Genomic DNA, 23,999 nt, shown 5'->3' with positions numbered 1-23,999 from the left:
AAAGGTTGAAATGCTGTGCCGGGAAAGGAGGGAACTATTTTTTAGTGCGGCTGGATATTGTCAATGACGTTGCAGCCGCTCGTATATAAAGGACTTTGGCGTTTCCGCCCTCGTAGAACGAGAAGGTACCAGCGTCACTTCTGTATCGTAAGTAACAATTTATTTTGGTTTAGCTATTGAGTCCGCTGTCTCTGGCGTTAATTGTGGCTTTTTTTTTTTTTTGGTTGTACGTTTAAGATTACATAGCCATTGTAAGCACTGCCGGTGGCCGTTGTCTTTTAATTTTGACTCATTTAAAGTCTTCTTATTTGTTTAACAAACTACTGTGTAACGTCGTGTTACATTCCATCGTCGCTGAGTTGATATTTCGAGCAATGGTTTGTTGTCAGCAATAGCAGTAACTCGACATTTTCAGTGGCAGCGTCCATTATGGAGGACTGCCGCTGAACAAAAGAGAGTCAACAAGGTCTCAAAATGGCGCTGTCGACCAGAATTCTGGCGGATTGCTTCCGCAACTCATTAATTATACAGTTGGTTATTGTTGCAACTAAATGACGTTTTAAATGGTGTTTTGTGTAAAATGTTCATTTATAAACATGTTTATCTTAGGACTAATGTACTAACATTTTCTTAAGATTTTTAAGCAATGAATTTAATACATTTTAATTCATCTTAGGTGCAAATATGCAGATCTTTGTGAAGACCCTCACTGGCAAGACCATCACCCTTGAGGTTGAGCCCAGTGACACCATTGAGAATGTCAAGGCCAAAATCCAGGACAAGGAAGGCATTCCCCCTGACCAGCAGAGGTTGATCTTCGCTGGCAAACAGCTGGAAGATGGCCGCACGCTCTCAGACTACAACATTCAGAAAGAGTCCACCCTCCATCTTGTCCTGCGTCTGCGAGGTGGCATGCAGATCTTCGTGAAGACCCTCACTGGCAAGACCATCACCCTCGAGGTTGAGCCCAGTGACACCATTGAGAATGTCAAGGCCAAAATCCAGGACAAGGAAGGCATTCCCCCTGACCAGCAGAGGTTGATCTTCGCTGGCAAACAGCTGGAAGATGGCCGCACGCTCTCAGACTACAACATTCAGAAAGAGTCCACCCTCCATCTCGTCCTGCGTCTGCGAGGTGGCATGCAGATCTTCGTGAAGACCCTCACTGGCAAGACCATCACCCTTGAGGTTGAGCCCAGTGACACCATTGAGAATGTCAAGGCCAAAATCCAGGACAAGGAAGGCATTCCCCCTGACCAGCAGAGGTTGATCTTCGCTGGCAAACAGCTGGAAGATGGCCGCACGCTCTCAGACTACAACATTCAGAAAGAGTCCACCCTCCATCTCGTCCTGCGTCTGCGAGGTGGCATGCAGATCTTTGTCAAAACCTTGACTGGCAAGACCATCACCCTTGAGGTTGAGCCCAGTGACACCATTGAGAATGTCAAGGCCAAAATCCAGGACAAGGAAGGCATTCCCCCTGACCAGCAGAGGTTGATCTTCGCTGGCAAACAGCTGGAAGATGGCCGCACGCTCTCAGACTACAACATTCAGAAAGAGTCCACCCTCCATCTCGTCCTGCGTCTGCGAGGTGGCATGCAGATCTTCGTGAAGACCCTCACTGGCAAGACCATCACCCTCGAGGTTGAGCCCAGTGACACCATTGAGAATGTCAAGGCCAAAATCCAGGACAAGGAAGGCATTCCCCCTGACCAGCAGAGGTTGATCTTCGCTGGCAAACAGCTGGAAGATGGCCGCACGCTCTCAGACTACAACATTCAGAAAGAGTCCACCCTCCATCTTGTCCTGCGTCTGCGAGGTGGCATGCAGATCTTCGTGAAGACCCTCACTGGCAAGACCATCACCCTTGAGGTTGAGCCCAGTGACACCATTGAGAATGTCAAGGCCAAAATCCAGGACAAGGAAGGCATTCCCCCTGATCAGCAGAGGTTGATATTTGCAGGCAAACAATTAGAAGATGGCCGCACCCTCTCTGACTACAACATCCAGAAAGAGTCAACCCTCCATCTTGTTCTGCGTCTGAGGGGTGGCCAGTAATCAATCACAATTCCATGTTGTTAAACAAAACATTTCTAAGGCTAATGCCGTGACCATATGTTAAGTGCATGTTTGTTGGAATAAATGATACAACCTGTCATTCTGGGTTTGTTTTGTGTCTCAAGATGTGAAATTGTTCAAGAAAAAGTACTTTGTCAGACAAGTAGCCTTAAAGTCCCTCCATTTAAGTTGTCATGCTAAGATGCACAGAACGTAATTTGCCATAGATGAATATTTTGCAGAGTATCTGTGGGTCTACCTAATGTAGTCTTTCAGGGTGAGGTTTTTCCATGCCACTGCTCCAGTCTAGAACTGCCATGTATTCAAATGCATAATGGGGACAAAAGTGTAATTAAAAGTAAATTGGGTACATAGACTCTACACATTTTGCTAAGGCAATAGTTTTTGTGGTGGCACCATCTAGTATTTGATGTAGGCACTGAAACCCTGAGGATGCAATCTGCTTTTTAAAGGAGTTGTGGTGAAATTGAGTGAGGGAAGGAAAACTGATGTGGATTACACTCAAGAACATATGGATAATATAGTAGAATTGGGGAAATGTTAAAAATCATTCAACAATTTTGTTTTTCAACAAAAGTCCACATTTTAACATTTTTAAAAATGTTTATTTTATCCATCCATTTTCTGAGCCCCTTCTCAGTGAGTTGTGGGCGTGCCAGAGCCTATCCCAGCTATCATCGGGCAGGAGGCGGGGTAGACCCTGAAGCGGTCGCCAGCCAATCGCTGTGCATACAAACAAACAACCATTCACCCTCACATTCACACCTACGGGCAATTTAGAGTTGTCAATTAACCTACCACGCATGTTTTGGTGATGTGGGAGGAAAGCGGAGTGCCCGGAGAAAAGCCACGCAGGCACGGGGAGAACATGCAAACTCCACACAGGCGGGGCCGGGGATTGAACCCTGGTCCTCAGAACTGTGAGGCTGACGCTCTAACCAGTAGTACACCGTTCAAATTTTCTATTGGTTGGAATTTTTTGAATTGTGATGCTGGAATATATGTAACTGTGCTACAATATTTGAGATGCCCCTGAAAACCCAATTGAGATGTATTTACATGGTAAACTTAGATTGTAAGGCAAAAATAGTGAAAGATGGGAACAATGTGGGTAAGCAAAGAAATGTATAATAGGTGTCTTTGTGATTAATAGATTAAATAGACCGTTGTAAGGGCTACTAAATGGTAGGCCAAAACCAACAGTTGTGGGAAGCCTGAAGACAAACATGCAATGTGGACCAGCAGCAAAATTGAAATGTTCCAATTCTGGTGGGGCCGGTCAGTGTTGCATATCAGAGTGTGAGGGAAAGATCTAGAGAAATACAATCCCTTAACCTTTGGGTTGTTTGTCTTTGTCAAAAATTGAAAAAGGCTTGAAATATTTCCCTTAGTGTATGGTGAACAAATATACTTTTCACTTTTTGAAACAAATTGACTTTCCCCTCAATATTCAAATGTTTTGGCACATACTTGTATAAGGGTTCACAATCACAATTGCCCTGCGTGGGAAGCCGTAATAAGGATGTGGCCTGTGACAAAAACTGACCTATGGCAAATGCATAAGTGCCAAAGTTCTGTGTAACTTAAATGGAGGGAACTTAAGACTACTTGTTTGACATAACCATTTTCTCACAAGTTCTTAAAATGGGGGCAGGAAAACAAAAAACACCAGAATGATAGGTTTAATCATTTATTCAACCATGTGCACTGAACATTTGGTCATGGCAAATGCATTTGAGTTTAACAACTATATTGAACTTTAAGATTCAGAACTTGGAATTGTGATTGATTACTGGCCACCCCTCAGACGCAGAACAAGATGGAGGGTGGACTCTTTCTGAATGTTGTAGTCTGAGAGCGTGCGGCCATCTTCCAGTTGTTTGCCAGCGAAGATCAACCTCTGCTGGTCAGGGGGAATGCCTTCCTTGTCCTGGATTTTGGCCTTGACATTCTCAATGGTGTCACTGGGCTCGACCTCGAGGGTGATGGTCTTGCCAGTGAGGGTCTTTACGAAGATCTGCATGCCACCTCGCAGACGCAGGACAAGATGGAGGGTGGACTCTTTCTGATGTTATAGTCAGACAGGCGTGCGACCATCTTCCAGCTGTTTGCCAGCGAAGATCAACCTCTGCTGGTCAGGGGGAATGCCTTCCTTGTCCTGGATTTTGGCCTTGACATTCTCAATGGTGTCACTGGGCTCAACCTCAAGGGTGATGGTCTTGCCAGTCAAGGTTTTGACAAAGATCTGCATGCCACCTCGCAGACGCAGGACAAGATGGAGGGTGGACTCTTTTTGAATGTTATAGTCTGAGAGGGTGCGGCCATCTTCCAGCTGTTTGCCAGCAAAGATCAACCTCTGCTGGTCAGGGGGAATGCCTTCCTTGTCCTGGATTTTGGCCTTGACATTCTCAATGGTGTCACTGGGCTCAACCTCGAGGGTGATGGTCTTGCCAGTGAGGGTCTTCACGAAGATCTGCATGCCACCTCGCAGACGCAGGACAAGATGGAGGGTGGACTCCTTTTGAATGTTGTAGTCTGAGAGGGTGCGGCCATCTTCCAGCTGTTTGCCAGCGAAGATCAACCTCTGCTGGTCAGGGGGAATGCCTTCCTTGTCCTGGATTTTGGCCTTGACATTCTCAATGGTGTCACTGGGCTCAACCTCAAGGGTGATGGTCTTGCCAGTGAGGGTCTTCACGAAGATCTGCATGCCACCTCGCAGACGCAGGACAAGATGGAGGGTGGACTCTTTTTGAATGTTATAGTCTGAGAGGGTGCGGCCATCTTCCAGCTGTTTGCCAGCGAAGATCAACCTCTGCTGGTCAGGGGGAATGCCTTCCTTGTCCTGGATTTTGGCCTTGACATTCTCAATGGTGTCACTGGGCTCAACCTCAAGGGTGATGGTCTTGCCAGTGAGGGTCTTCACGAAGATCTGCATGCCACCTCGCAGACGCAGGACAAGATGGAGGGTGGACTCCTTTTGAATGTTGTAGTCTGAGAGGGTGCGGCCATCTTCCAGCTGTTTGCCAGCGAAGATCAACCTCTGCTGGTCAGGGGGAATGCCTTCCTTGTCCTGGATTTTGGCCTTGACATTCTCAATGGTGTCACTGGGCTCAACCTCGAGGGTGATGGTCTTGCCAGTGAGGGTCTTTACAAAGATCTGCATGTTTATTATACCTAAAATGGTTGGGAGGGGGGGGTGAGAAGTTAAAATCACAGCCAGAAAAGTACCAGGAAAATGTGACTGCATTAACCATGAAAATTAAACATTTCTAAATAAATGTTACACAAAAATGCAGCTAGCGTCAATTACTTTTAAGAACAGCCAATTGTATGGTTATTGAGTTGATGAAACAATCAGCCATTACGTTCCAGTCGACAACGCCATTTTGAGAGCTCGTTGACTCCCTTATGTAGTCGCTCATAATGGACGCTGCCACTAAAAATGGCGAGTCATTGCTAGCGCCAACAGCAAACATTTCCCCAAAACAAATTAACGACGCTGAATTATAACGCTAATAAAATAGTTCATTAAACCAAAGAGTACACCACAGTATCGTGAAACTATTTTTAAAATGAGTCACCACTACAGGCAGTAGTACTTACAATGGATATATATAAATAAATAAAACCCGACACAATTCACGGCAGACAGTTGACTCGAGCGCTCGACCATAATGAGCTACTTACGTGGAAGAAGTGACTGTATTGAAGACTTATCTGTCGCTCGTATCGTCTTGCAAGTCTGCGGACGTTTTCATATGCTGCGATGGCAAACGGCTTTATATATGAGAGGCTGCCACGTCATAAACAATATCCATCCGCACTAAATAGTTCCCTCCTTCCCCGGTCACAGCATTTCAACCTGTAGCGTTTATTTCATTGACACTGGTTATACTTTAAGAGCATTTTAAGAATATATGCAATCAATTATCAATAACACAGTAATTCGAAAACGCTATTTTTGAACTTGGGTGGCCCCGCGGAATAATACCAAGTGGTACTAAGGTCCTTCTTGCGATAATTTTCTAGAAGGACCTCAGGCAACTCGAATCTTCTCGTTTTGATTGGATGGAATGATTGTTTGTTTGACTTGCCATTGGTTGCTGAGCAGTAATACTGTAACTCAATGTCGACGACTATCGTCAAGTAAGAACAATAAACAAGACCACGTCAGACTTTTTCAAACATTATACAGTGCTCTTCATTGACTTGTTTTCTCTCGCATTGACGCAGTACTGTACTATTTTCTTTTTGCAGGTAGACTTGGTTGAAACGTTCAAGTGTAAAGGACTTTAAATGGCAGTGAGGTGAAAGGCCCGAATGCCGATGGGGATGAATTTGATCGCACTTAAATGTGTCTGGTAAACACATGCTACCAGTACACTTAGCCCCACTTCGACTCAATTTCATATTAGCATGGCTCCCTATGAAACACCACTGTGTACATTAAGCAGATGGCAACAGCTAGGCTACTCACAGTCGGGTTTTAAGTAAAAGACCGGTAAATATAGACCTACTGATTCAACTGGTTACAATTACAGTAAAAATGAATTTGTACTGTCGATTATGTACAATACCCGTTTTGATAATTTGGCACGATGAAAAAGAAAACTGCACCCCGCTGCACTTTCATTAACTACTTAAATAAGGCCATGTATGGAGAATAACTATCTTCTCTGAATCTGTTGCTACTGTTGTTTTAAAATGTAGTGCGTAAAAGTAGAAAGACATCAGAAAAAGAACTAGGCCGCCTCAAGTAAAATACAGATACCTGAAACATCTACTTAAAAGTATTTGTACTATTACTCTGGCATCCTCCACGTTCCAAAAACATGCATGTGAGGTTCATTGAAGACTCGAAGTGTCCATAGGTATCATAGTATAAATGCCTGTTTGTCTGTACACGTTTGTGTCGTGACTGGCTGGCTCCCTCTCACCCAAAGTCAGCTGGGATAGACTCCAGCTCACGCACAAGCACTTTAGAAAATGGATGGATGAAAAGGACATTATAATTGACACCATGGACACCATACAAGTGTCTCTCTCGTGTGTGTACAGGAAAACCTCGACAATAAAAGTATGGACTCCTACTTTTGTTTTGACACCCTTCTTTTTGTCATATAAAGTAATCGACTAAAAGCAAATACTTATATGATATGGGTTTGTGGCCTCGTGACTTTCTATTTGTGGCTGATGATATGATAGGATACAGCTCGTATTCGTGTATTTGGGTCACAACATATCATGTAGCAGCACGTGATATGACACCCAGCACAGAGCTGTGTGTCAGGCTGAACTAGTTCAACCCTGGAGGAACTTGTTTGTGCAAGTCTGCTGTACTTTGCCCTTCCCTTCGCTTGGAAATAATTACAGCGGGCCTCAAAAGTGTTCCAGGAAAAAGGCCGATCCCTTGCACTGGTGCGTCACGTGAAAAGAATGTATTCAGGGCTCTGAACGACAGAGATGTTTGAGGTGATCACATTTGAATGGCGCTGAGAGGAATCAGTTGCTGTGAATGAGTCAGCTTACTTATGTAAATGACCTTTGACGCGTTTCAGCTGGGGCCTCTGAGTGCACACGTTTCGCGACGTACGAGCCGGTCCAGTTTGGCTGCTTTCTGAGGTGACCTACTAAATACAATCACATTTCCCATGCAACTGCTGACTTCGTTGTGACTTGTTTCCTGTTGTTTCAGAATGGACCTTGTGAAACACTCCGGTGGCTGCCACTGTGGAGCTGTTAGGTTTGACGTGTGGAGCTCTCCACACCTCCATGTTTTTCATTGCAAGTATGAATATTTGATTTTTGTATTTTATGAGTACACAATAACATTAGTGTTACAATGACAATTAAAAAAAAAAATGCTCCCATGTGATTCAGCGGCTATCATATAAACTTATAGTGCCATTATTATTTCTGAATTCTTTGTCATTTCCAGCTGTAGTATTTGTACTAAGAAACAAAACCATCATTTCATTGTCCCCAGATCCAACTTCATACTTGTGCAGGTAGGGATCCCTATTTCCAAAAACCTCCAAGAAATATAAGAGGAGTCATGTTTTCAACTCCTCCCTTCCTCCTTCTCCCGCTCTAGGGTGAGGATCATCTGACCACGTATACATTTAACACTCACGCAGCAAAGCACACCTTCTGTAAAAAGTGTGGAGTTCAGAGTTTCTACACACCACGCTCTAACCCTGACGGATATGGTACGACGGACAACTGCTTACACACCACTTCCGTGTGATGTAAACATGCAGTATTTTGTTTATACTGTAAACACCAAACTGATCATGCTGTGAGTTTATTGTAGACCAACAGAAGTTTTCCACTCCAAAAACTAAAATCAACCATGTGATTGCCTGTTTATAAAATATAGGACAAAAAGCCTTTTGGTTCCAATTTGTCACGAATCTTTTTTTCGCAGGCATCGCTCCACACTGTCTGGATCCAGGCACTGTGCAAAGTGTCACAGAAGAGACATTTTTGGGGGACAAATGGGAAGAAAGCATGGAAGCACACAAGACCATCAAAGACATGTCAAAACACAAGAAAGACATTCAAGAGACCAAATAATTTTACTGTCAGTTGTTTTTAATCAGCAGTATGCCAGAAAAATGGTACAGAATGCCTTTTTTTGGAAACAATAATGACTGAACAAAGTTATTTTATTGGGGGGAGCAAGTATATTTAGGTCACTGATTGTATTACACCGGTGACCTAATTATGAATCCCATTTGTATTAATTAACATCTTATTCTATTCATAAAGAGCTGTGTCATATTTTGGTCACCTAATATATTTGATTAACCTTTGGTCCTTGTGGAATCATCTGGAATGTGTTGACAAACATGTAGCGCGAGAAGGTGATGTACAGATACCGAAACCAAACAAGTTGAGTGTGATGACAAAGCATGGCAGCCTGAAAAAAAAGGAAACTTTAGAGATTAGAATACAACCTGAAATCATCCTAACAGCTAATAGCAGTCAAACTTATGGATTTCTCTCAATAAATTAGAATAGTTTCAAAGCTTAATAAATTAGTTAGGTAGTTCAATTCAAAAAAGTGTACTACACACAGTGGTTTTTTTTAAAAGATACGTACAATTTTGATGATTATAGTTGAACGCAAACAAAAAGCCCAAATTCACCATCTCTAGAAACTATAGAATATTATGTAACGAACAAGAAACAATCAAAATGATTTGTTTTGAATGTGGAAATTTGGCGGAATTTGCCCTCTGAAAAGTATTTTCCCCAAGGGTTACTGAATCTCTATAACGTGGAAGTACTTAAATGAATGCATTTTTCTCCCATGTTCCAATTTATTGAGCTGTACCTGTATGTTCAAGGCTTACTTTGCACTGCCTGTAGCCCTTTGCGCCGACGATGCAGCAGAGTGAGGAGGGAAGCAGCCAGCTGAGAGGAAGTTCGAAGAAGGAAACATATTTCCTGAGCAGACCAACAGTCACCAAGGAGAACAAACGGCAGTCTGGGGAACAGGAAGAGAGAGTTTTTTGTTAGTGTTGCCCTTACTAGCTCTCAATCTTTTAACACGATTCCCTAGTTCCCTCCGTGTTATTTACATTGAACAAATGACCTTACATTAGGAATATACAGGGCAGCACGGTGTCGGAGTGGTAAGCATGTCTGCCTCACCGTTCTGAGGTTCAAGGTTGGAATCTCTGTTCGTGCCTTCCTTTGCTCTCTTGCTCTGTATTGTATTGCTTTATTTGGATAGTCCAGCTTCCTCCCGCATTGCAAAAGCACGCATGTTAGGTTAATTGAAGACTCAAAATCCTCCCTCGAGCTATGTGAGTGTGAACGGTTGCTTGCCTGTACTGTATGTGCCCTGCGATCGCCTGACGATTACTCCAGGGTGTACCCCGCCCTTGCCCAGCCGGGATAGGCTCCAGTTATCTGACAAAATGGACGTAAAGCACATTAGAAATAGATCTTTTCATTTCAATTCCTGGCACATGTTTAGAGTAACACGTGCGAATCAATTATTTGCTCGAAGTGATGACTGTAAAACAAAACAGTAATGCAATGAATAAGAATTAACTGAGCATGTGGTCTAAGAGATACATAGACAAACAATCAATGCCAAATGCATTGGTGAAACTGTCCATTATTTATTTTCTATTTTGGTGATTATTTTTCATTTCTAATCTCCTACTGTAATCTTTGTGTAGTCGATTGCCAATGTTTTTGAAAAATAGTCTGTAGATGCAAAATATAGCATCCAAATCACAAAGTTGGCAACACTGCCTGTTTTCGTTAGCTGACCGTGTGCAGCTAGCAACGTTGAATTAAATTAGACGGAATTTGCTTAAATTCCTTTCTACGAAACAGCTCATGAATATTTAGGTTGAAATGTTCACAAACAAAGCATTACCATGGCATTTATGCAAATTTCAGTTATGTTTCATTGGCGTTAGGATGATGAGGAAAATTTTGAATTTTCCTTGGAAAATCTTCGGCCTTGTAAGGGTACCAAAATATTGAGAACCTCTGGTGTAAGGCACCTTGTGAATGAAATGTGTTATAGAGTAGAGCACATTACAAATAAAAATGCCATGCCAGCCGGTAACGTTTAATGACGCCTTGCAACTGTAGTGTGCACAAGAGGGCGCTATACATTAACAACCAAAATGTATCTTGCTCCAAATCTACATTATTTCAGGGTCTTAATGCTGGAGGTACATTAGGAACTTACTTTTGAAGACACTTTTCAAGTTAAAAAGAAACTGGTAGCAGGCACGGTGGACGACTGGTTAGAGCGTCAGCCTCACAGTTCTGAGGACCCGGGTTCAATCCCCGCGCCCGCCTGGGTGGACTTTGCATGTTCTCCCCGTGCCTGCGTGGCTTTCCTCCCACATCCCAAAAACATGCGTGGTAGGTTAATTGACAACTCTAAATTGCCCGTAGGTGTGAATGTGAGTGCGAATGGTTGGTTTGCATGTGCTCTGCGATTGGCTGGCAACCAGTTCAGGGTGTGCCCCGCCTCCTGCCCGATGATAGCTGGGATAGGCGAGGAGAAGCGGCTCAGAAAATGGATGGATGGAAGAAACTGGTATGAAGAGTGTTTTTACATGTGAGATGGATGTGTAGTCAGCAAAGACCCCTTGTAGACAAAAGTGGAAAAATAATGGAAAGGTATCCAATTTACCGTTGGGTAGTTGGTCAGTAGAAGCGAGGTGTCTGTCGATGGAGAAAAAGAACAAGTTGTTGAAATGATCCACGAGGCAAACATGATCAAAAGCGTGCGGCTAGTGTTTGACAATGTGGTCAGAAATGAGCAGCGTACATTGGCCAGCATGCGTGACGAGAGATTCGCTTTCTCTGATTGGAACACAAAATCATTCAATGTCCGAAAAATTAGGCTGTGCAGTGCAGTGCGAGCTGTATTGTGAAGAATAATAGAGGAGGTCTGCAGTTGGACGGAAAGCCATAAATTAAGTGAAAGCTTTGTGACCAAGCATGGCCGACCGATCTAGTTTGAAGATTAAAAAAACGTACATTTATGCCAGGAGAAAAGCTTGTTTAGTAAGACTTCCCAAACCGGAGCTGCACTCTCACTTCACTGCTTTGCTGTTTTATTGCTGCTATTGCTGAAAGCACAGCAGACTGCTTTTTTGGATCCTGTTTGCCATGTAACAAACGCGGCAGTCTGGAAAAATATGGTGAAAATGTGCGTCTGTGTGTGTGTCTTTGTGGGGGAATGTTTTTGGCAAAATGAATGTTTTCATGTGCCTTTATTTTTCCATGTTGTCCAAGATAAGATGGTGTTTAAATATTAACAGGGCGGAATGTTGGTAGATTAAAAACACCAAAGCCTTGAAATTGAGCCTACCTGACAGCTTTATAAATTGTTACGTGATTGCTATGGCCACTCACTCCTCTTCCATCGAAGGTCAGTACCTAAAACAACAAAAAATGTGTCACTCTGCGGGCGCAAGAAGAGAATCCAGGTGTCCGAGGGTGCATGAGGGCGAACCTTGAGGTACAACCCTTTTTCAGGTTAGTTGACGGCTTTCTGTGTTACTTGGGGCTATACTTTCCACTTGTGTTGATTTGCTACAGTAAGGTTGCAGTTTTTTGTTTTGAGGGGCTTACCTACAGAAAACATTTTGTTTAACGTTGCGGCTCGTGTACCGGTGCGCGCAACGCCAAAAGGCCATTCTATATACTTGCTCATTGTCTCATATGTCATTTCGGACAATAGGACATGACTGATACATTCCTCCAACCGAGACTGCACACGAGCCTTTTTTCCCCCCTGCTGGCTTAACAGGATGGGAGGAGATTGGCACGTCTTCTTGTCCTTTTTGATGACCACCCCTACCCCCACCCCCAACAACAGCAGCATGTAACCCACTGTGAATTCACTCATTCACTTATGATTGTCCTTCAGTAATTAACTACATTTTTGTGTTGCTGCACCGTATTCGTTGAAGTTTTCACTACTTTGACCTCTTGTTGAGATCGTCTTGATAACGATTCTTTGATTTTCTATATGACCATTAGCTAATCCCACAGAACTGCACCAGGGTTGATATGAATCTGTCTGTAAACACACAAATTGAACAAAACGCTCCCCGTGTATTTTAGGGAGGCTCCAAATATAGTCACGCTTGAGCAGGAATAATAGGTAGCTTGCAAGAGTTTTCTAGAAACCACAGTAAAACAGGAAAGAAGCGCAAGAACGCTGTGGTTCCAAAACATATACTTAAGCAAATAATATGTAGGTTGCTTTGGCAGAATGGAACGTGTGAGTTATCACAAAGGAAATCAAAGGAAAGCCCGGACTTGAGTTGTGCATACCATGTTGAAAGCGCCAGCTCTCAAGTGCTTTGCAATTATCGAGGCGACTAGGGAGACCTTCCATTCTGCTTTGGGATCGTCTGGAAGTTTCCTGGAAGGCAAAACAAAAGCATTCTGGCTTCACTTGGTTGCAGCGATATTACATCAGGATTTTACTGACACGCACCACGTCTGGATTGTAACCTCACAGGAGTTACAAAGTGTATATTAATTGCAACAAGGGTGAGAAATTGTTGGAAAGTTGGGATATTAGGGGTGGAGAACACCATGAAACCTCCCAAATTGCTATTGATGTCACATAATGCGGTCGATATTGTTCCCTTAGATATGCATAAAGAAGGGTGGGGGGCCATGTCTACTCTCATTTCCCTTTCTTTTGTCGCAAACAATGAGTCAGGACAGTTGAGCAAGTAGATGAGAGTGATGGATTAGGGCACAAATCTATTGGCTGCCAGTGAGGGTCAGGCTTTGTGTACAGGGGTCGCCGTGTCGGAGGGAGGAGGGGCTGCGGTTCACAGATAGGTCCGTCATCATGGGACTCCACTACTGTGTACCGCCCTAACATCACATCATGTGTTGTAGCTATGTAACCAGAACAAGCAAGTGGATTCTGCTTCGAATTAACAAGTCATTTCAATTGGGAGCCTATGAGGCATTGGCTTCAGCCATAAGCAATAGCTGCTTTTCACTCTTCAATGAATGGAGCTCAACATTTGATAGTTTCTTTCCCGGACTCGGCTACACTCCTCCACCCAGTTCTCCGAAAACTGGCAAGTGATTATTTGCTAGTAAGCTTCTTATGCCTCATATACCGGTTCTGTCTTCATCACGACTGCATTAATTCAGCTGTTATTTGAGACATTTCGCGTCAGGGTGAGAGGGACGTTGGACATTAACAAAAGACACAAGACACCTGACCTTTCCTCAAGCAGACCGAGTGTTGGCGTCACTATGGCAACACAGAAAAATGTCCTAAAATAACCTACCCATCTACCACTTGTAGCTTTATATGTGGATGTCTAATTGCTTGCAGGCGTTTGTGTGGAGTTGCTGAACTTTAGCCCAGTGAAGGGATTCTGTGTGTGTGCGTGTGTGTGTGTGTGCCAAACAGGGCTTGTTTAGTCTGATCACATGGACGATTGGCCTGTAGCAAAGTTAAACTACCGTGCGCACAGTCACAGTGTAGGCTACAGCAATGGATTGCATGATATACACGACTCACAAAAAAAAGTTGGAGATATTAGAATTTTGCATGAAATTTCAGGACAAAGCTAAAATTCACTATAACCTTGACGTGAACTTAATTCGACCTTCTCTGAACTTTTGCACGCGCATCCAACTGTTGAAATGTTTCAGCACATTTTGCTGTTCTCTAACAAGGAGCTGAGCTACAACAGTCACAACAGCCGTTCGATCCAGGAATCGACCAAAACATTTCCAAGGATGCCCTCGTCCATGCCTTTCTGTGGCATTTCCCGTCTCTCTGTATCACTGTTGCAACCTGCTGACGACACTCTGCGACAGTCTAAACTCAGTGGCCAGTTCCCTCTATGAACATCCTGTTTGAAGCGGAGTACTGTTGATCAATGGACTCTATGCACACAGCAGCACTTCCACGTTCTGTGTAAGGTGGCACGTTAACCTCCAGCCGGCATGTCAACATATAGCGACAACATGGGAAACTGAGTAGAGGTCGAACATAGTGGCACACCGCACTGTTGGCTGGAGGAGCTTGTCGTCACTGAGAAGTCAAAAACCTTTGATGCCATTTTGACCCCCAAAAGTACCGAACATATAAAGGGCCCTGTAAAGGGTGGAACGACCGAATATACCTATTACACAACCACAGGGTATCACACCTTAAACAATATAGGTTATTTTTCAGTCAGGTGTAGCTAACATATCAACAGCGGAGACTGTTTTGCCATCCGACCTTTCCACCTGAAGCGCTTAATATACAGTTGACCTGTAAAGACTATCGTGCATTTTAGCTTCATCCTGAAATTGCACCCGTAAGCCGAATAGCCTGGACTTTTAGTGAATAGTGTCATGTATATTTCAAATATTGCCCTGCAAATTAGTTGGTTGGGATTGGTTGCAGGCTGCAGTTATTTGCGAATGTAAATGTTTGTCAACTATATGGTATGAGTAAAAACATAGGCAGAAGTCAGCAACTGGAGATGAGTGAGAAACGGTGAGGGAAGACTTGGTTCAGCCTGATAAAAGACGACACTGTTAGATGGGTGCAGTGAGCAGTTCGAATCAATTGCTGGGAGCAGACCGAGGTCAAGCCAGCGCTAGCGGAGAGGCAGCACAACGTGTTCCGATTGAGCTTGATCACAATGGCTCCAAAATGCAGAGGCCGGGGCCCCAGATTCTGTCAACACAGCTGTCCTATTCACGAGCAATAATGGGAAAATCCCATTTTCAAAGTGGATTGACATGTCATCGGACATTGTCTTCTTCCACTTCCCAGAGTGAGAACGTGAAAGCGAGAGAATACTGTAGCTACACAGTACTTCCTCGCAGGATTAGAATCTGTCTATTCAACTATACTGAAATAGTGGCAAAGATAGAAATGCAGCTAAAAGCTGAAATAAAGTTGATTTAATTGAAGGTTATACTGCAAAGCAAATACTGTCACACATCAACATGAATTTGGACAGTTATACTAATAATACATTATACAGGTATTTCCATCAGGACTGCCCATTGAGAGGGTACATTAATATTACAAGTCAATCTTCTAGCAAGTAATCAATCTTCTTGGTAAATTCATCAAGGGTTGCTTTGTTGGCAGCTGGGATCCATCGAAGATGTTATTACAAGAAGCTGGCTGCAATCTTATCTGGAATTTTTGCACTACTGAAACCTGCAGCAAATAAATCCAATCCAATGTAAGAATTAATACAAATAACTAGCCTCCATGGAACCTGAAGGAAATTCTTGTGGACAAAGTTCTGAATGCTTCTGCTAGGATCATCTGATCACCATGTCTAATCCATCAAATTTCCACATTAGTTTATTGGCAGACCAAACAATAATGTAGCCTCTGGATTTTTACACTACGTTCTTTTGTGCTCAGTGGAAGTTCAAGACATGGCCAGAGATGGTTAAGAGCAAAGCCAAAGTGTGGCTGGCCACATAACATGCACACCAAGACACTCTCCAAGTGAGCGGCACTCACATACCCACTAAGTCAAATACTGAGGCATGACCTACATTAGCAGCGCTTCGGAGCTTTGCCAAAATGTAGCCGACATGAGCTGGGAATGTGGGGGTTGCAAGGGTTGGAACAGCAGCGAGAGAGAGAGTCAAGTCAAAAGTTGGAGCTTGCAAAGTGCTGATTAAATGTCTGCTCAAACACCAAAACACACAAACGGGCTGCAATCCAAGCGCATACGGCTCGGAGATCAAAGTTCAGATGCAGTCGCACACACGCACAGACAAATCCATACAGATTCATATGTAGGCAGCAGCAGCAGCCTGGAGGTGCTTTGGAAAACATTTCCAATGGAAGCGGTGGTCTACGAGAAATATCACATTCTCTTCACACAACATCAAGCATGTGGTCGTGATTAAGGAGATTACGACAAATCTAATATGCAATTGTGAGAACTGATGCACAATGGCATTTTTCCCGTTTCACATGTGAAATATGATCTAACAAATGGACTATTTAATGGTATGCACTTTCAATGAGCAAATTTATCGTTCTACTTCTTCCACATCTATGTATAATGTGTGCGCCGCTGCTTACTTGTGGTCTAGTATGGCAATTCTGGAGGATGGTATCCCCAATTTAGCACAGCTGTTGAAAAGTTCTTGCTTGCGCTGAGCACCTTCATTGTAGTAGTTCCCTGGAATCAAATCAGTGTACACATAAGGCTGCAAGTGTATCGAAATGTTAGTCAAATATAATGAAATATAAGGCATTGTAGATGTTTGTATTAAATGTTGCCTTCCTCAAACTCGTCTAATCCAAAATGCCAAACAAATAAAGTCATTTGGGAATTAGCCCCAATACACAGACCGATTCATTAATTGAGTTATAGCATAGACTAAGCTTGAGTTTGGCAATGTTGCAGTCTCCGCGCATCTTGCTCTAATTTAAATTCAACTATGATGTCATGAAATCATTTCTATAGAAATACACAATGCAAACAAGTTAGGGACGTTTGTTTGGCTTTCAGATTAAATCTCAGTTGAATCTAAAATGCACTGGTCGACATTTCAGTACTTTTTTCACAACTGGATGTTCCGTAACAAGGCGTGCAACCGCAAAATTCACAACAGCTGTTTGATACATCTGCGATTGGCTGGCGACCGGTTCAGGGTGTACCCCGCCTCTCGCCCGAAGATAGCTGGGATAGCCTCCGGCACGCCCGCAACCCCAGTGAGGACAAAGCGATACAGAAAATGGATGGCTGGATGGATGGTTGATACATAAATGGACCAAAACATTTCCCCGTTCAGCTATACGGTATTTGGTAGTTACACAGTGCTCTTCGTCATGTTGTTCACATTTTGACATCATTAAACCAAGCCAACATCTAACAATTGATCACGAGTTTGCAAGGCTTGAAACAGGATGTTCTCAAACGGAAGTAACCACTTAGCTTAGAGTGTCACAGAGTGTCATCAGATGGTTGCAACAGAGATACAAAGGCACTGGAAGAGTCACAGAAAGGCACATACTTGTAAATTAATCGGCTGATTCATGGATCAAACACCTGTTGTAAAATTTGCAGTTCAGCTCCTTGTTAAAGAACAGCGAGTCGTGCACAAATTACTGAAACACTAAACAGGCGGACATGTACATTGAAAAGAAGGTCTAATTAAGTTACCCGATACAGGTTACACGTTTTAATTCATCCTTTTTGCATGCAAGTATCTTTCATACAAATATTCATTGAAATGATGACATTTCAACATTAAGAAGGGTGTACAATCAACACAGCATAGAAAGGCACGCTAAATTACTGCCATATTGAGTTCAATTTGTTTGTATCTACAGTATGGCTTCCAGTTACATTCAAAAAGTGAAACTAATATATTGTTTTGGCAAATCTGTAAATCTATACATTTTCCAACACAATATATATTCCCTTAACAGAGAGAAATATCTCCCAATTTTATTCTTTTATGATAATATATCATATCTTACATCAAACGAAAACCCAAAGTTTCACACCTCACAAAATTACAATATTACATAGGAAACAATCTTAATGATTTTGGATGTAGAAATTAGCATGAATTGCCTCATCCCCCAAAAAATTTATATATAAATAAAATCAAATCCTATGCATTTAATGAATCCGAGTAATATGAGTTTCACTTCTTGAATTGAACTACTGAAATAAATGACCTTTTCTGCGATACAGTAACCCTATTCTAACTTATTGAGATGCACCTATATGACTTTACAACAGCGTTAGCAAAGGTTAGTGATCAACTACGACGCGTTTCGACCTACATACCAACTCGGGTCGTAGGAACGGAACGCAGTTGTAAACCGAGAACACCCTGTATTACCTTACGTACGCCATCGATTTCACAACTCTCTTATCCATGATTGGGGTGAGCATTAAGTCTCTTGCACGTGTAGGTTTGCTGTGTTTGAATAGGCTTCAAATTGATTTTCATTATTTGCAACAGTGTACCGTGTATGTCATCGTATAGCTGGAATCTAGCCACATAGAAACTAAGCAAACGCACGACTACTCATCATAAAGTAGACTTCATAGGAACAAGAATGTGGGGTTTACTGTACCTTCCGATAAACACAGCACATGCACGCTGACATTACATTCAATAAGGCGTATGATCGCTGGTCCAAAGAACATGCATTCATCATCCGGATGCGCGGTTACAACAAGACATTCAATTTCCACCCCGTGTCTTCCCAAACTGGGTAAAGCACTGATTCCATGTTTTAACGATCGCCGATGTCGATAATAAATGCATTTTAAACAAACCACATATGCCACAACTACGATCACAACCAACCACAGGAACATTATATATATATATATATTTTTACCGTACTCATAAACAAACCGTGTTAGGACAAGTGTAGTAAGATTAGTTCCACAATTAAATGAAGTGAAATTGTCGAATTAATTTGTAAAACACATTTCTTCCCTGACAATTGTCATTAAATTCAAGTTTTTTTATATTCCAAGTCACGTCCACTTTTGCTTGATAACTTACGTACATATAAACACTGTAAGAAAAATAAAGGCAACTGTCAGGATAAATATTTTGACGGAGTTAAAATAAGAAAACAAAATTTTATATTTCAATATTTTTTTCATATTAATGTAAAAATAATTACAAAAACATTTCAGTGTTTGGGGGGGGGACGATTTAGGCAGCACACGGCTTTATCCTTGCAGGTACATAAATACCCACCATTAAAAAAAATGCAATCGTTTATACAAGAAGCTACCAATAATTGAAAAGTTAAAAAATGATAATTGTAGTTTTTATGAAAGCATAATAATCGTAATCATGGTTGTGAATCAAACCAAACAAGGAGCGTTTACTTTGACCTGTAAGGACATACAGCGACAAATGCGGCGCAGCCTAGTCTGCTCAGTCGTCCACTGCCCGTTATCCGCGGATTTCTATAAAACAGCTGCACACTTTTCTCCCTACAGATACCGTTCCCATCGTTGGTAAACTGTCTAAATATGAGGTGAGTGCAAATCTTTTATTTTTTTTAATTCGGCAAAGCAACACGCGTAGGGCTATGCTATTCAAGTGCTCGGGTGTAGGATGAAAATCTGCTTGCAAGATGGCGACGTGGTCGCGAATTCAAAGGTGAAATACGCGTAAGTTAGCTTGCTAGCGACAACAACAACAACACCTTCAATATTGTGCTCTTACTCCCGTAGTTCTGCAGACACGTACGATTTTTGGTTCTTTATTATGCTGCGTGTGTCATTTGATCCTGGAGAAATGTTTCTATTGCGATAGTAGGGCCACCCTCCCAAATAAGCGACAACAAGTACTGATGTGTGATGAGTGTCCTTAAGTAGAATGATAAACATTTTCAGCGGCGTTGATGTCACTCATATGCAAAGCATTGCTGCTGGGGTTTGCGTTGAAGATTAGCCTTACAATTGTCGAATACTGATCAAAACCAGCAATGCTAAAAACGTCACTGAGAAGCTATAGCAAACGCATTATTCTAACCAATGACCATAACTAGATGAAGCTCCTTCCAAACTGCTTAATCTACTGAACATTTGTGACTATTAAGGGATCCTTTTACCATAAAGCTCAATTCCTTGAACACCAAACAAACGTATCATGTGGACGGGAAACAGATTAAACGTTAGACGGTGAGCATGTCCGTGTTGTTGGGATAATCTGTTGATTTTAATGTTTAAAAAGAACATTGGAACTAGGGAGTAGCAAAGAATCTGGATTGTAAGAGGTCAGCGAGTGCTGCGTTTGCAATTGAGAGGTCCTAATTGAAACATTTTTTTTGTCCTATTTTCCTGGTACAGTACTGTACATACAAACTCTTGTTGGCCATTTCATTAGGTACATCGGTGCAATCTAATTAAAATGAGATCAGACAATAACTGTATTGAGAGGTGTTTTCAATACTTAGCCTCTGTCACGTGTGTGACACCACTGCAAAAGTATGAATATGTAGTAAAGACAATAACTGTATTGAGAGGTGTTTTCAATACTTAGCCTCTGTCACGTGTGTGACACCACTGCAAAAGTATGAATATGTAGTAAAGAATTTTTTTTTAATGCATCTCTTAGACTGGATGTCATAAGAATATGTTTGCGATTGAGATGAGTTTTTATTCTTTCAATGGCCGATAGTGTAAATGAATGAATATGTCAGTAGTGTTAGAAAAATGTAAATGCACTACGAGGCTACAGTCACAAGGCTAATTTCCATTGTTATCCCATCTCCCTGTCAGAAAGTACAGGCTGTGTCTTGGTGGGAAGGAAGACTTAAGATACGTACAGTACATCTCAATAAAAAATACTGTAGAAAATAGTCATAAAGTCAATACAAAGTGCAAAATATCACTATGAAGTTACACTCTAAAATGTTTCGGGGTTCAAACCCATCCTTGGTGAGAGAGGTGACATACAGTACATAGCTCCAACTAATGACTGACTTTGGATTAAAAATTTCTTTTCACTGGAACGTGTCAAAATTGCACCCGATACTAGTGCACATTTACAAAATTCAAGTTTACAGCAATTCAAGAAATATTCCATATCCTAAATTTGTTTTATTTGGCCTTATTGCTGCGGTGTTAAAATAAAACAAACATTTTGTAATACAAACGTTGCGAGATATACGTGTGTGTACAGCACGGTGGTCCTAGCGGTTATCACATCTGCCACACAGTTTTGAGCTTCAGGCCTCCTGTGTGTCGTTTGTACGTTCTGCCTGTACTTGCGTGGGTTTTCTCCCACATGCATGTTAGTTCAATTAAATACTCTAAATTGCTCATTGGTGTGAATGTGATTGGGTGTACCCAGCCTCTTGCCCAAAGTCAGCTCGGATAGGTCGCAGCTGAACTGCGACCTTTTATGAGGACAAGCGGTATCAAAAATAAATGGATGGGCATTGCTAATCTCAACATAACAAAAACAGCACTCATAGCGCAGGTAATACATTTATTCACACATTTTTCAATTCATGTCGAATACAGAGTATTTCTACATGAAATAAAACCAGTGTCACATTTAAGGACTTCAACATACTGTTTAGACTATGAAGTTTGGACCTGTTGCAAATAGACCGCTGATAGAATTTTGGCACTATTTGACCAAAGAGTGTGGTGCTCACCTTTCATTCATCCATCCATTTTCTATAGCACTTGTCCTGTCCTGAGCTAGAACATATCCCAGCTGACCTTGGGTGAGATGCGAGTTATACCCTGTACTGTTCGCCAGTCACCAGGGCACAAGCCTGTCATTGACCTTAATATTAAGCATCTGAGATTATCCTTCACTTACACGTTATCATCTAAAGACGCTGATTAAAAGCCTCAGTTGCCCCACGGGTGTTCTTTATGATGTGTTTGTAAAAAAAATTTCTGTGGAATGTAGAATTTTTACTGTTAAATTAACCATGACACATATGCCTGAAAAATGAAGAGATCATACAACTTCCTTGCTGACTCCCGTGATGTCCTGTCAGATCAGAGATGATTCAGAGGTTTTGCCACCGCAAAATAGTCTTACATCAGCAGACCGTGTGCAATTGCCAACTCTGGGTTCATCTGAGGTCTGCTACAAGATCAGTTGAGGCACCATTTGGTTTCCAAAAGTTTTACAGTAATCAGTCATCAAAAGGAAGCCCAATCAAGTCGTCCGTTGTCTCCATTCTGCAATATAATCAATGTGTCAAGGTGAAAGCTCTCAAATGTTGGTTTTAGCTGTACAATACAGATGGTATAAAATAGTTTTGTCCATGAGTTGTCTGATGTCAGTTTCACCAACAGGGTGATCTGTGTTGTCAGTGAACGCTCAGTTTATCTCTGCCAGTTTAAATGTAAGAAAATGTAATGTGATCTTGAAGTCGCAAAGTAGTGGCATTGCTGCAGTGACTTTAACCTCCAATCATTGCGTATACATTGTTAGAGTAGTCTAAGGTGAAGGCATCTATAGTCACTCTTGTTACACAAAAACAAGTAAACTCATACTCTTGTGGTACGGATGCACGCTGCATAGACACCATTTATTGAACTCATCCCACAAGTCACCAGCGTAACAGTAACAGTCGTCTCTTCAGGACGTCATGTTCCAACTTTACAAATCCACCTTTTACAGTCGGTTAATAGTTGGGTTTAACATCAATCGATTAGTCATGCCTGGAGAGTGAGGCACAAGGGTGATGTAATAGAGGGGGGGACTGTTGTTGTGTTACCGTCTCTGATGCTAAATTAGTGTAGCAACAGAGCTAACCTAATAGCCATCACATCAAAATAATGATCAAAACGATAGAGGATTATATTGTATGATAGACATTTTTATATCGCACTACGATATATATCGTAACGTCACACAGCACGAGTGTGCAGCTTGTGATGTAACTCCAACGGTTATGGCTCCTATTTTCTGTCGCTTCCAAGACTAATTTCATGAACTTTATCAGATACAAATGCCACTTTCCTTTTCTATATTTATTCCTTACTACTATGTATTCGAATAACGTATGCAATGTTTGTTCATTCTTTACTCTTAAATTGTTTTTTTGTATGTTTTGTGCAACATTCTCTAATTTAACTTTGGAATGAATTAAAAACAGATAACATGATTATTATATGTTGTCAGTTTCTGTGTTTAGCAAGCTTTCCGATGATTGAAAATAGGACAACGATTAGGAAAGTTAAAGTTTTGGGGCCTCATCTCTTGTGACTTTAAACCTCTGCGCATCAGCTGAAATGGGTCAGACGGACGTCCTTTTATAGGGAAAGAGGGGCGCAGTTTATACAGATTGCAGATCCCAGGCACAATCTTGTCCTTTAGAATGAATTCTGATTCACTAATATACGCACGGTAATGCAAAGTGGCCAGTACACACGTGTCATAAATACGACGGTGACTTTGCATAGACACTCATCTCCTGTGCAGAGTAGGGCTTCACAATTAATCGAATTTTAATCGTGATCGCTATTTTGGTTGCCTGATTCTCGATGAGTTTATTTATTTGTTTATTTATTTTAACAGTTAAAATGCGGGCACTGCTGCAAATAAAAAGTCCATTTGTAACAGTGCCCGCAATGTAGTCAGCCAGCCACCATGGGGCGAACGTGTGGTTAAGACCCCATTAAGGGCTGGCACCACGCTCCATGGCCAACTTCAAAATAAAAGCTTAAAATGGTATTTTTATCCAATGTAGTAATATATATATATATATATATATATATATATGAAGCTTTTCTTTTGAAGTTGGCTCTCTCAGTATGTTGGCGGAGAAGCTGCGTGCCACAGTAAGACACTATTTATTAACAATCGTTGCAGCGGTTTCGTTGACTTCAACTTTTCGGTTGGCCTGACTGCCCGGAGTAAATAGAGAAATTACAACTCTACACAGATAT

The 23,999-nt window shown here is 41.9% G+C and overlaps 5 protein-coding genes across 16 annotated transcripts in view; 3 read left to right on the top strand and 2 right to left on the bottom strand.

The window, feature by feature from the left end:
* The first annotated feature begins 16 nt into the window (after positions 1–16).
* LOC133467565 (polyubiquitin-C) lies at positions 17–2,158 on the top strand. The gene is made up of 2 exons (XM_061752584.1): positions 17–147; positions 677–2,158. The coding sequence occupies exon 2, from the start codon at positions 685–687 to the stop codon at positions 2,056–2,058; it is 1,374 nt and encodes a 457-aa protein (XP_061608568.1). The 5' UTR covers positions 17–147; positions 677–684; the 3' UTR covers positions 2,059–2,158.
* A 1,598-nt stretch (positions 2,159–3,756) lies between these two features.
* On the bottom strand, positions 3,757–5,911 carry LOC133467564 (polyubiquitin-C-like). The gene is given in 2 exon segments (XM_061752583.1): positions 3,757–5,253; positions 5,767–5,911. A coding segment is annotated over 1 exon segment (1,374 nt). The 5' UTR covers positions 5,243–5,253; positions 5,767–5,911; the 3' UTR covers positions 3,757–3,868.
* Positions 5,912–7,557: 1,646 nt separating this feature from the next.
* On the top strand, positions 7,558–8,894 carry cenpv (centromere protein V). 2 transcript variants are annotated; one of them, XM_061752608.1, is made up of 5 exons: positions 7,558–7,701; positions 7,775–7,867; positions 8,018–8,087; positions 8,174–8,288; positions 8,507–8,894. In XM_061752608.1, exons 2-5 carry the CDS (start codon positions 7,776–7,778, stop codon positions 8,653–8,655), a joined length of 426 nt encoding a protein of 141 aa, XP_061608592.1. In that variant the 5' UTR covers positions 7,558–7,701; position 7,775; the 3' UTR covers positions 8,656–8,894. The 2 variants fall into 2 exon arrangements, with proteins under 2 accessions (XP_061608592.1, XP_061608593.1); XM_061752609.1 differs by having other exon boundaries at positions 7,561–7,701; positions 8,066–8,087.
* On the bottom strand, positions 8,653–18,966 carry pigl (phosphatidylinositol glycan anchor biosynthesis, class L). 4 transcript variants are annotated; one of them, XM_061752598.1, is made up of 7 exons: positions 18,683–18,966; positions 16,667–16,766; positions 12,907–12,997; positions 11,936–12,003; positions 11,252–11,283; positions 9,438–9,571; positions 8,653–9,001 (listed from the first exon to the last, which is right to left on the bottom strand). In XM_061752598.1, exons 1-7 carry the CDS (start codon positions 18,927–18,929, stop codon positions 8,873–8,875), a joined length of 801 nt encoding a protein of 266 aa, XP_061608582.1. In that variant the 5' UTR covers positions 18,930–18,966; the 3' UTR covers positions 8,653–8,872. The 4 variants fall into 4 exon arrangements, 2 of the variants coding, with proteins under 2 accessions (XP_061608582.1, XP_061608581.1); XM_061752597.1 differs by having other exon boundaries at positions 9,419–9,571; positions 18,683–18,949; XR_009785251.1 differs by lacking the exon at positions 8,653–9,001 and adding an exon at positions 9,685–9,999 and having other exon boundaries at positions 9,432–9,571; positions 18,683–18,955.
* A 493-nt stretch (positions 18,967–19,459) lies between these two features.
* The window catches only part of ncor1 (nuclear receptor corepressor 1), a 57,172-nt gene continuing 52,632 nt past the window's right edge, over positions 19,460–23,999 (top strand). For 7 of the 8 annotated variants that reach the window (XM_061752529.1, XM_061752528.1, XM_061752526.1 and 4 more), the window contains exon 1: positions 19,460–19,609. The gene's annotated coding sequence lies outside the window, so the exon portion shown is untranslated. The remainder of the gene's footprint in view (positions 19,610–23,999) is intronic. The other variant, XM_061752524.1, reaches the window with a different exon arrangement.

This window comes from Phyllopteryx taeniolatus, chromosome 17 (genome assembly GCF_024500385.1).
Source record: "Phyllopteryx taeniolatus isolate TA_2022b chromosome 17, UOR_Ptae_1.2, whole genome shotgun sequence".
Lineage (NCBI taxonomy): Eukaryota > Metazoa > Chordata > Actinopteri > Syngnathiformes > Syngnathidae > Phyllopteryx > Phyllopteryx taeniolatus.
Note: the sequence above shows the minus strand (reverse complement) of the source record. Positions and strands in the feature narration are given on the sequence as shown.

What these genes read in the sequence shown, in the direction of transcription:
- LOC133467565 (XM_061752584.1), top strand. Translation starts at nt 685, where the DNA reads ATGCAGATCTTTGTGAAGACCCTCACTGGCAAGACCATCACCCTTGAG.
- cenpv (XM_061752608.1), top strand. Translation starts at nt 7,776, where the DNA reads ATGGACCTTGTGAAACACTCCGGTGGCTGCCACTGTGGAGCTGTTAGG. An exon ending in CTCCATGTTTTTCATTGCAA is followed by an intron (nt 7,868 to 8,017) that starts GTATGAATATTT and finishes TGTCATTTCCAG; the next exon opens with CTGTAGTATTTGTACTAAGA. An exon ending in CTCTAACCCTGACGGATATG is followed by an intron (nt 8,289 to 8,506) that starts GTACGACGGACA and finishes TTTTTTTCGCAG; the next exon opens with GCATCGCTCCACACTGTCTG.
- pigl (XM_061752597.1), bottom strand. Translation starts at nt 18,929, where the DNA reads ATGTTCCTGTGGTTGGTTGTGATCGTAGTTGTGGCATATGTGGTTTGT. An exon ending in TGTGCTGTGTTTATCGGAAG is followed by an intron (nt 16,767 to 18,682) that starts GTACAGTAAACC and finishes ATTTGATTCCAG; the next exon opens with GGAACTACTACAATGAAGGT. An exon ending in ATTGCCATACTAGACCACAA is followed by an intron (nt 12,998 to 16,666) that starts GTAAGCAGCGGC and finishes TTTGCCTTCCAG; the next exon opens with GAAACTTCCAGACGATCCCA.